The sequence below is a fragment of the Crocuta crocuta genome, unplaced genomic scaffold (genome assembly GCF_008692635.1).
Source record: "Crocuta crocuta isolate KB4526 unplaced genomic scaffold, BGI_CrCroc_1.0 scaffold179, whole genome shotgun sequence".
Lineage (NCBI taxonomy): Eukaryota > Metazoa > Chordata > Mammalia > Carnivora > Hyaenidae > Crocuta > Crocuta crocuta.
In genome coordinates this window covers 555,130-566,711 of record NW_027551568.1, presented here as the reverse complement: position 1 = coordinate 566,711, position 11,582 = coordinate 555,130, and the positions used below count along the sequence as shown (strand labels likewise).

Genomic DNA, 11,582 nt, shown 5'->3' with positions numbered 1-11,582 from the left:
GTTTTGTCTTTTTTTCTTTTTAAGTTCACTTATTTTGAGAGGAGGAGAGCTCACGNGAAGGACCTGGGATGCCATCAAAAGTTTGGCACTGAACCGACTGAGCCACCCAGGCGCCCCTCATTTTGTCTTTTTTAATGAACGTTTTTTAGTTTTTGTGATTTTATTGTTACTGCAAAACTGTTTTCTAGAAAATTAATAACACAGCAAAACTGCTTGAGAAAAGGTATTTGGGTGAGGAGAGTGGATGCAGCGGGGACAGTGGTGACCCTGGCCCTGACCTGACTGCCAGCCCGAGGCACCCCCTCCCCCCCCCCGCCCGCTGTGTGTTCCTGCTGTGCCCTCCCTGCTGCTGCTGTGTCCTCCTGGCCCTCCAGTTCCGAGCAGTGAGATCGCTTGGGGGGGCTTCTCTTCGGCAGTTTGTAAACTATTTTTAATGTTTTTAAATTTATTTCTGGGAGGGAGAGAGAGAGAGAGAGAGACAGGGTGAGCAGGGGAGGGTCAGAGAGAGAGGGAGACACAGAATCCGAAGCAGCTCCAGGCTCCGAGCTGCCAGCACAGAGCCTGACGCGGGGCTGGAACCCACAAACCGTGAGATCATGACCTGAGCCGAAGTTGGACGCTTAACCAACTGAGCTACCCAGGTGCCCCTCTTCGGCATTTTCTAGAAACGAGGTGGAGATAGTGTTTTCACACCATGAACATCCCCCAGCACCAGCCTGGAAGCTTCCTGCAGTCACACGGCCTTGTTATTCTCTCCAGCAGGGCCGGGTGGCCGAGTTCCCATGTCACACGCTGCTGCTGGACTTGACTCACCTGCCCCGGCCCCGTGCTGTTGCAGGGTCCGGAGGCCTGTGGGGTGGGGGTGTGGCCCAGGCCTGAAGTCACCACCCATCTGCACACGGGGCCTGACCCGGGCTGGCCTTTGAGCCCCACGCCTGCTGGTGCTTGCCTGTTTGGGGCTCACACCTCTGCCCATAGTGAGGAAGCCTGGGAACCCAGCCCCTGGAGGCTGCTCGTGGGTTTCTGAGCCCAGGTCAGATATTGGTGAAGCAGAACTTCCCTCTGAAATCATTTTCACAATAAAGGTTAGCAGTGGGCACGGGAGAGCACAGGGCGCGATGTCAGAGTGCCCGAGAGGTCTGGCCGAGCTCCCCAGGGGTGCAGGGGCACTTGGGACCTGCATGTACAGGGCGTACAGCCCTGGGCCCCTCGAAGGGCGTGCGAGTGTGCGGAAACGCCATCTGCCGAGGGCCACGCTGACCGGGGAGGGTCTGGCTGGGGACACCCTGGGTGCTTTCAGGATTTAGGGGGGAAAGTGAAGAAAGCCTAGTGACTGCATGGTTGGCTATGACCCATTCCGAACCCCCCTTCGCCTGCAGTTGCTGAGAGTGCGGGGGCGGGGGGTTAGGCAGGGCGGACAGGTGGACCCCACTTGGCTACATGGAGGTGAAGAGAGCAGACAGGGTTTTGTGGCTGCAGGTTGGAGTCAGTTTGCGGCCCGCCTCAGAAAGTAGGGGAACATGGAGAAGTGGCCGGTCTTGGGGTTCTGTGGTGCTCCCTCCCGCCTCTGCCTGATCGTGGCCATGGGGTGGGGACCCCGCCTGCAGCTGCCCCTCCCCCCCCCCAGGTCAGCAGATGCCAGGGAGTGCGGGGTTTCCGTGTGGCCCTGGAAGTGGTGCTTCCTTTGTCTGGGCCAGTTGGGGTGCTCGCCACCGGGGGGAGGCCAGGCCGGCCAGACCCCCGGGCTTTTACTTGTCTGCTGTTGGTGGATACCTGCGTCCTTGGCGGCCAGCTTGCCAAGCTGGCCCCAGGCTCCTCTTGTGCAGGTCAAGGTGAAGGGTGAGGCTTGCCTCCAGGCTGGGAGGGTGATGGCTGTGGGAGCAGCCTGGGCCTGGCGCCGTCACCACCTCCTGGACCTGCCTCAGACTCCCCTGCCGTCTCGTGTCCTGGAGCTGCTGCAGGCTGGGTCCTGCCTGGTCGAGCCCAGTCGGCAAGGTTCGGGTTGTAAGGTACCTCCACACGTGGGGATGGGGCCCAGGCTCGAGCCAGGACCGCAGGGTGGTGGTCACGGCTGGGGTCTGGCAAGGGTGAGAGCCGCACGGGTCCCACAGGCCGCAGGTACGTCCCTGCTGGGGCCGGCCTGCCCTGTCCTGGGGCCGGCGTCAGGCGGAGGGTGGTGCGTGTGTTCCCTGCTCTGTGCCGGGCCTCCCGAGGTGCTCCCGATCCTGAGGTTTGTGCTGATGGAGTCGTGGGTCCCGGTCACCGTGGCACTAGCCAGGCCTCGGGGCCGCCCCGGCACGCTGTCCTCAGGCTGAGAGCAGGGGTCCCGAGCATCCATGCTCAGTTCCAGCCCCTGGCACATCCTCAGCCTGCCCTACAGGTGTGGGTCCTCAGTGTCCCGTTAGGGGCGCTGTGCCGGGGGTGTGGCCTGCGCGGACCAGCAGAGGGGGCCCGGGGGACAGCCCGTGTGGTGCCGGCCAGTGGTGTCTGTCCAGTCTGCATCATCCAGCGGCCCCCTGCGCAGTCACAGAGGCCCAGGACGTGGGGACAGGAGACCGCAGTTTGCAGGCTGGCCGCAGACCAGCCCCCGGGCCCCGGCCTCGCGCCTCGAGGACACTGGTAGCACGTGGGGCGGGGCCGCGCACAAGGACCTTCAGGGCAGGTCCCGTCCAGCCTGGGCACCACAGGCCCGGGTCCGGGATGCAGTGTGGAGCGGCCGGCGTCTGAGAGTCCTAGCCGGCTTGCGATGGTGTTTTAACGTGTCTCTTGTGTTTAATTTTTAGTCAGACTTTGACCCCGGCGCAGGCTTCGGTGGTCGCGGCGGATCAGGAGCCTAAGAGCTTTGGTTCGAGACAATTAAAGACGTGGGATGAGGATCCAGTGACAGGACGCAGTTCTGCCGGGGGATTCTGAAGATAAATCGCTTTGAAAAGTCGAATTCATGGTCGTGGAAGCTGAGCCCATATTAAGAAATGTCAGGTTGGTCGGGGCTCCCGGAGCGTGCGGCAGCTGGGAGCCTGTCCCTCTGTGGCTGCACGGAGCATGGTCACCCCGCGCGCCCGGTCCAGGGCGGCCTGGCCTGCCCCCCGGCACGTGCTGCGCAGTGAGGGTGTTCCTCAGGGGGGCCAGCCCCCCCACCTCCCCGGGGCAGGGGGCCAGGCTGCAGGACGATGCTGGGTTCTGCTCATCCCCCCGTGAACTCGGTGCTGGGTTGGGGTGTTACCATGGAAACCCAGGGCCTGTTCCGGCGCCGGCCGCGTGATCGGGATGCCAGTGCCTCCCTGGGTGAGGGGGTGTCGGCCGGTCGGAGGTCCCGCCACTGCATCCGGGCATTTGCTCATGTGCTGCTCACCAGCCACGGCGTGGTCTGCAGCTGGCGGTGCCCTGGCATCCGTGGTGTCCGGGCCCGTGGGGGCCGTTCCAGGCTGTGGCCCACGAGCTGCCTTCCAGCCTTAGCTGGCACAGGTGGCGCTGGTCCGTGCTGTTGGAGGTTAGCACTGAGGGGTGCCAGCGGCCGGCCTTCCCCAGGTCACGAGAACAGCGACGATGAGCCTCTGCCGATAAGTGAACCTTCCGAGGGAAACCGTGCTCTCCCAGCAGGACTGGAGATGGGAGATCCCTGTGCGCGTGCAGCTCCAGGCTGTTGGGAACCCGCGGGGGCAGGACACGCACCGCCCGCTCACGGGGCTGTCGGGGAGGCAGCGGGGTGGGGGTCTGGCCCCCCAGGCCCCAGTGGAGCTGCCTACTGGGGCCGCTGCATCTGAGAGGCTCATGAAGGCTGTGGAAGGCGGTGGGTGGGCTGTGCGCCCCTGGGGCCGGCCAGTGATGGGCCGTGGGCCTTCCCTGGGGGTGAGTCTTTGCGAGGCTGTGGGGCTGCGCGGGGCACGCGGACCGTGGCCGTTCCTGTCGCCCAGGAGGCCCTCCTGGACGAAGTGTAGTTTCCTCCTGTGCGGAAAGAGCGTCTGGTGGTGCTTAGTCCCTGTCCCGGGAAGGTGAGGGGCTCTGGCTGTGTCTCGGTGATTCATCCCTCCCGCCTCTGCACTGTCTCCTCTGTTCAAACCCGCACATGGACGTGGTCTTGTGGCGGTTTCTGGGTAGCCACGCTGCCGCCCTAGGCAGGAAAGAAACCACGGGTGCTGTCACGAAGGCTGTGGCGCCGCGTCTGCATGTCCCAGGGTCACAGTGGTGAAGACCGTGGCTGGCCCGGCGCTTCCACACTTGTGTGCAGCTCTGAGCCCCGTGGAGTGGTGGCTGTGGGCAGGGGTCCCCGTTCACTCGGGTGTCAGTGAGCAGCAGAGACGTTGGTTTGACCAAGTCCAGATGAGTGGACGCCAAACTCTCGGGGCCACGGGTGGAGGCGGGCGGCGGGCCACGAGGTCTCAGCCAGGGCCGTCCCTGTGCTAAGCATCCGCCCCTGTCTCCACAGGCGTCCGACCCCCGATCATGAACGGGCCCCTGCACCCCCGGCCCCTGGTGGCACTGCTGGACGGCCGGGACTGCACAGTGGAGATGCCCATCCTGAAGGACGTGGCCACAGTGGCCTTCTGTGACGCACAGTCCACGCAGGAGATCCACGAGAAGGTAATGGCGTGGGGTATTCGGGGGAGCGAGGAGGGCAGGCAGGCCCCTCAGGCATGAGCCTCAGGAGCTCCGTTGCCGCCAAGACAAGTGCGGCCATCGTCGCCCTGCCCCCTCTGAGGCCATTGCCGTGGTAACCAGGTGTTCCCAGAAAGCAGATCCGGGGTGGCGGACACGGCAGATGGGACTGTGGCCCGTGAGCTGCCTTTTCTGGTCCCACACTGGTCACCTGGGCCGTCCCAGGCTGGCGGCCAAGCATGTAGGCCTGGGGTGTCTGCTTCTGGACGGGGCTCCCGGAGGGCCTGTGGGCACAGAGTAGCCCCAAGTCCGGGTTGGGGCCCTGGCGCCAGGATGGACTGGACGAAGCCGCCGCTGTCACATGCCGGCCACCCAGCCTGTTTACGTCCGTGACAGGCCTGGAGTTGGGGTGCCGGCGACCCCACGCTGCTGCGGCCTGGGGGCCTGGCAGAGGCCACGGATGGTCCTTGGGAGGGGACGGCCCCATTGGCTGAGCCTCATGTCCTTTCCAGCAATGGATCTGTGCCGCGTGTCCGTCACAGAGCCCGAGCGCGTGGGCAGATGGCCCCTGCCTGCACAGAGAGAAGCCATAACTGTGGAAGAAAACCCACAGGGGCCCGGATGCCATGGAATGGGACGGGTCTCTGAGGGTGGGCTGGGCTTGCATGCTGCTGATAGAAAGCTCAGGCGCTACTGGTCGGGGGGAGGGGGTCGGAGCAACGTGACCCGGTGACAGCCCACCAGCTTCCAGAGCTGGCAGACGCCTGCTGGCCATGGGGCACTCACAGAGCAGCCCCTGCGGGAGGCACACGCTGCAACCTCCCTCCCCCAGTGACCCCCCCCCCATGTCCATTGCAGAGAAGAGAACCTCCCATCTGCCCGAATCCTCCACCTGACCTGGAGTCCCCCGGGGAGGCTGGCGAGTGTGGTGGCGCCGGGGGAGAGCGTGTGGGGGCTCTGGTTTCGGGGCAGGTCGCGTGGGGCTGAGTGATGGGCTGGCCCGTGGTCCGCCTGGGCAGCGGCCACTTGGAATCCACACCGGATGGAGCCGCGCGTGCGCACACGCGGAAAGATGGAGAACTGGCTGCAGACCTGGGGAAGGGCGACTTTTGAAAACTTCTTATGAACCTTCTAGTATTTCAAACTAAAACTTTTAGTTTATCGATTTACTTTTTTATATGTATAAAAATAATTTTTTTTTACAGTTTTATTTTAGCGAGAGTGCACACATACAAGCGGGGAGGAGCAGAGAGAGGGAGAGAGAGACCCAAACAGGCTGCACACTGTAAGCACCGAGCCCGATGTAGGGCTCAAGCACACAACCTTGAGATCAAGACCTAAGTGGAGTCAGGAGCTGGGCGCTTAACCGACTGAGTCACCAGACGCCCCAAAAAACTTTTAGTTTAAAACTAAAACCAATATGGGACATGAGAGAGACAGAGAAATGTTTAAAAACCATAAGCAACATTAAAGCAAGTTCTACCAATAAATTTGAAAACTGACACAAAGCATGTGTTCTTTTAAAGTTGTAATTTATCAAAACTCTCTCAATAACTTCATGTAAAACCCAGATAAGTCAGACACCCGGGGAGGGGCAGGGAGGAGCCTCAGCTCAGCGACTCTGCCCCGTGCCCAGCAGACAGACAGACAAGACAGACAGACGTTGCCGGCCCAGCCCTCCAGCTGGACGCCGCAGCCACACGGCTCAGGAGGCCAGGTATGCGGGTGCGCGCAGAGGACCGCCCTGACTTCCGCTTCGGGTGGAAGCGAGCGTCGGGACCTGGCCAGTTAGAGCCTAAACGAGGCCTGCGGGGCCACCTGCTGGTGCAGCCGCCGCTCGTGACTGGAAGGCGGCATCCGAGAACTGCGTCGCGCACGTGGGAATCAGACCCGCGAGTGGGAAGTTTTAATCTTCATAGAAAGCTTGGAAGACACAGTCACGGGGAGCCTGAAAGAGTGGAAGTGGTGAGACCAGAGGAGAGCCGCGTCGCCCCGGCAGCCCCGAGCCTACGTGCCCGCGTAGCCGCCACCCTCGGAATCCCCCATTTCCCAGTGGAAACGCACTCCCTTCCCCAAGCTTTGCTGCCAAGTGTAGCCACGTGACTAAGCCCAACCAGGAGGAGGTAGAGGGTTTCGTGTGCTGACCGGAGCCTGGGCCGCCACCTGGAGCGGCGGAGCCACCTGGCAGGAGCCCTGGACCCTGGTGGCTGTGGAGCTGACACAGGGCCCCCGGGCCACCTGTCTGCGGGCTTCGGCTCGGGAGGGAGACAGCTTCTCTTCCACCGCACTGTGGGTCAGCGGTTTCTACCTGCTCGTAACTAGCTGGACGTCAGATGTCACCCGGGTGTTACAGAGGAGAGACTGAGGCTAGCGCCACATGTGATGAAGAAACCTTCCGGAGCTAAATGGAGACTCTGGCTCTCCTGCCGCAAACCCAGGATGAGTGTTCGGGGCCACCAGATGCCCTGCTGTTCAAGTAGCTGATCCCACCAGTGCTGGGGGTGTGGGGCTCGTTACCCACAGAGCGGCGAGAGTCAGACCAGCCCCACATTGGGTGCCTTAAAGCTTCTGGGGAAAACAGTGGTCAAGCCGGCTTGCAGGTGGTCTGACCGCAGAGGCAGGGGCGTTTTCTGTTACCCTCCTGGGAAGCTCCTTAAAGATAGGCCCTGCAGAGCAGGGGGCAGTCATGAGGAAGGGGGCCCCAAGTGGGGAGTCCCTGAGGGGCGTCTCTGGGAAGGCGGGGCCCCTGTAGGCAGCAGCGTGGGGACGTGTTAAGGAAGATGGCGAGGGCACAGGAAAAGCATCGAGAATCCTGGTCGGAAGTGAAGCGCCCGGTCCTGGGAGGGAGGTGCCGGGGCCGTGTGAGGAGCGAGGGGAGCGTCCAGGCAGACGCAGAGACAGGCTTTGAGGCGAGGAGCGCGTGGCACAAGGCGGCTTTGGGCAGGAACGTCATAGCGACTCAGGCAGAAAGTAGGGCTGCGTTGGTGCCCACTGAGCAGACGGGCCAGAGGCCCTGGGGCAGGGGTGAGGATCTGGGCAGTGAGCCGTAGGTGCCCCGGAACAGCCTCCCAGGTGAGCGGCCGCCCGTGTGCATGTCTCCTAACAAGCAGGGGCTTCTGGAGGGGCTGTGCTGCGGTCTGTGGAGGGCGGGGCCGGGTAACGGAAAAGGTCGCTGGAGTAAAGAGCAGTGACGACAGTCACGACAGTCACGTGGCTCAAGAAATAAACGAGGAGGAGCGAGAAAGAGTGGGTGTGTGCAGCGCCTGAGCGCCAGCGGCTCGGCAGCGAGTACTCCGCGCCTCCAAGCAACGGGAGATCCCGCAGAAGGTGGGGAGGGAGGGGGCGTTTGGGCAAAAGCAACTGCCAGGAAGCAGGCGACACTGCTGCCACCCCCAGGCTCTCCCGCACCCCGCAGAGCCGCCTCTGGCCGCATCAGGACGCACGAGGCGCTGCTCCTTCCCGGTGGTGGCCACGGCTGTGGCCGGCTTTGATGGTACTTTGGCATTTCTGCAAAAACCTGAAAGGTGCCCTGTTCCCCTCTGGGCCTGCACGCGGCCTTTGTCACAGGGAAATGTCTGCAACCATATAAAAGTGTGTTGGGGCACCGTGTCACTACCATGCTTTTCTGAGCCACAGCCCCACAAAATGAGCCACATCTTTGTGTGTGGACCCAGAAAGTAAGTAAAATGTAAGGAAGTCACAGGAAGCTTGTGTATCGTGCATGGGCACGGGATGAGGGGGCGTGGTGGGCCCTGGCCGGACCTCCCAGCATGCACCTTCCCAACCGGCCATTAGTGGCCCCCTTCTGCGTGCTGCCCAGTGAGTACCCCTCGGCCCTGCTGCTGTGAGCACCCCGGGGCCCATGTGCTGAGTCATCCTGCAAGATGGGCCCCATGTACCCCCTCTGGGGCTAAAGACACAGTGAAGTCACTAGCCTGGCCACACGGCTGCTGGAGGGGGGTGTGAGTTTACTGGTTTCTGAATTAAGGGGACAGACTTCCCCTCTGGGAGGTCAGTGTGGTACCTGGGGGTGTCCCAGCCACTTTGTGGTCACGAGAGGGAATGCAAGGGACCTCCAAGGAGCGTGGACCAGGGGCCGGGTGGAGTGGCGTGGACCAGGTCCTGGCCTGCTCTCCTCTGGACGGAGCTGCGCCTGCACGGGCTCTCCCCCCCCATCGTTGGACGGGGGCCCCTGGCACTGGGCCAGGGGTGGGAGGCCGCTGAGGAGTGTGCAGCTTCCTGTTTGGAGAACGCTTCACTTGGTATGCTGTGCGATTAAAGATTTGCTCAGTAGGAAAAGGATTAGGACACGAAAAAATAATTTACCAAGAAACACACGTGGGCAGGTCACACGGAGAGGTGCAAACTAAGGCTAAAAAATGGGTACCAATTTGTGCCCCTCACACGTAGCATTTTGAACTCCAGACTGCCCGGCGCTGCTGGGTCAGTGCTGGTGAGGGGTCGAAACCGCCAGGTGTGCCAAGAGCCCAAAAAGAGATCTTTCCAGTGGACCCGCTAGTTTGCACTGCTAGCGACTTATCTCAAGGCAGCCGTGGATTTTTATTGCAGCCAATGCTGGATGTAACCCAGACGCCCCAACAGTGGGATGTTCCGGCAGATTCGGGACTGTCCCACGTTGGGATGTCGCGCGGGACAGTCCTGCCGTGGTTAAATGCTCAAGAGAAGTCAGCCGCCTGCACACATACAGGCTTCTCCACCTGTCCGTCCACAGCTGAGCCGCCTCAGCGAGGCCCGCGTGCGTCCAGCCGCCCAGGCCGGGGACCCAGGCTCACCTCTGGAGCCTCCCGTCCGCAGTCCGGCTGCCCCTGGGCCCAGGGCTGCTCCTGCTGACGCCGGCTGGCATGCGTCTGAGCCTCCGTGTCCGCTGCACGCCGTGTCTGCCCGCAGTGGGCACCGGCAGGCCTGTCCCCTTCCCCCGCCCCCGTGCCATGGCCACCCTCCTCTCTGGTCCGAGCAGCACGGCACAGGGCAGCCAGGGGACTCTCACCTGCGTCTTGTTGGCCGAGGCGTGCCCCGGAGCCCTCACCAAGTCCACTCCTGCCCACCCTCCCCACGTGCTCCTCCCTGTGTCCCGTGGGCACGCACTGCTGCCCCCCGTCACACACGGGTTCCTGCCCCCCCACGTCCCCAGGTGGGGGCACCAGGTCCAGTCAAGGTGCCAGAGGTACCTGTGCAGCCTGGACCTCCTTCCCATAATCTGGGGGCGGGGGACAGCCATCAGGATGTGGGCGGTGACCCGTCTTGTTCGTTCCCAGGTCAGCGTGGCACACCCTTGCCTCTAGGAGCAGAAGTTCCTAGCGTCTTCCGTGCAGGGAACAGGACAGGGGCCCCCGGCACCCAGCCGTTCATCCCCCTCAAGTCCAGCCGGCCAGAGCTCGCCGGACCAGGGGCCTGGCTCCCCCTGCCCTGCCGCTCAGTCGTCTCTCCCTTGGCCCTTTCTGTGCGCCCCTGCTGGCAGGAAAAGGGAGGTCATGCCAGCCTGAGGGAGTTGTCTGCGTTTTGGGTTGCTGTCTGTGCAGCGGGGGCTCAGCTGTCGTAGACAAGGACTGAGACGGGGCCGTTAGCACCCTGCGCCCCGCACGGGACACCTGCTCTGTGCCACTCCCCCGTCAGCCCAGCGTCCAGGCTGTCCTGGGCGCAGCCCCCTCAGCTCATACCTGGTGCCTTGCCATCCAGCAGCCTGTGCACAGCCCGCCACTGGCCCCACTCGCCCTGGGGGACCCGGAGTCCGCACCGGAAGCTCCGTCCGGGGACACAGCGGCACAGTGCCGCCGGGCGTTTGTTTGAATTTGAGATGTCATTGATTACAAGGCCCAGTTCTTCCCTGTTGGAGTCCCCGAACTCCGGGCCTGCCATGGATTACGCTGTGCGTCTGGGGCACCTCGGTCCTCCAGCCCTTGCGCCCAGAGAGTGGACCCTGCGGCTCCTCCACCAACATCTGGCTCTTGCCACCATAGCCCTTTAAGGCGGCGCTTGTGGCCCTGGGGCGCGGCCTGCTGCTCTCCTGAACGTGGACGAAGCCCCCAGGAACCAGGCGTCCCTGCCTCCTGTGTGGCTGGGGGGCGCGCCGGGGGGCGTCCACAGCGGGTGCTGTGCTTGCTGGGAGTAGCCGGCAGGGAGCGTGNGGGCGTGGTCCGCACTTGTCTGCCCCCCGCGTGGGGGTGGGCGTGGTCCGCACTTGTCTGCCCCCGCGTGGGGGTGGGGTCAGCAAAGACCAGGCCCCGCGTGGGGGTGGGCGTGGCTCTGCGCTGCCTTCCTCTCCAGGGCTTGTCCCCACCCACGGACAGCTCCGCGCGTGGGCGGGGCCGTGGGTGGAGCCCTAACCTTGGGGAAGGCCGCCCCCATCGGGGCGCATCAGCCCGCGTCATCCACACCCGTGCGCCTGCGCGCCCCGTGCTGGCCCCGGAGCCTGGGGGCAAGTTGAAGGTCCGCCCGGCCGTCCTCCTCACGCAGGTGAAGCGTGTGGTCGTCCTTCACCCGCAGTTGTTCGTGGTCTCGCGGCCCCATGTGCGCTTCTACCGCGATTATGTGTAGCTTCCTCGTGGGGCCGCCGCGCCCTGGTCGCAATTTGTCAAAGCGGCCCTGGGGCTCTCCGCCGCCCCCACCCACGCCCGCAGGGCCGGGGTGGGGCTGGGGTTCCGACGCTCTGTGTCCTCCCACCGCCTGGCGTTCTCTGTCTGCTTTACCGTCTGGTGCCCACGGGCAAGGTGAGCCCGCTACAGTGCGTTCTCCTGGGCCTGCAGATTATGGGGCGGGGCCCCTGGATCCTTGGTGAGTGAGCCAAGTCAGCGGGGCCACACTGTGGTGACCTCAGATGTCATGGCGGCGGCTTCCAGCCTGAGAAGGCTGAGAGGAGGCCCGTGGACTGTCCCAGGCTGGGGCCAGACTGGGGATGGGGTGGTCCCCCCCGCCCCGGTGTCTGGGCCGGGTTAGGGGCACAGGCAGGCGGGGGACCCGGGTGTGAC

At 63.7% G+C, this 11,582-nt stretch overlaps 1 protein-coding gene across 2 annotated transcripts in view; it reads left to right on the top strand.

Moving 5' to 3' along the window:
• The first annotated feature begins 2,783 nt into the window (after window positions 1-2,783).
• Window positions 2,784-11,582, top strand: part of CTBP1 (C-terminal binding protein 1) — a 17,035-nt gene continuing 8,236 nt past the window's right edge. For both annotated transcript variants that reach the window (XM_077750444.1, XM_077750443.1), the window contains exons 1-2: window positions 2,784-2,979; window positions 4,427-4,581. In XM_077750444.1, the coding sequence (XP_077606570.1) occupies window positions 2,973-2,979; window positions 4,427-4,581 (162 nt within the window). In that variant the 5' untranslated portion in view covers window positions 2,784-2,972. The remainder of the gene's footprint in view (window positions 2,980-4,426; window positions 4,582-11,582) is intronic.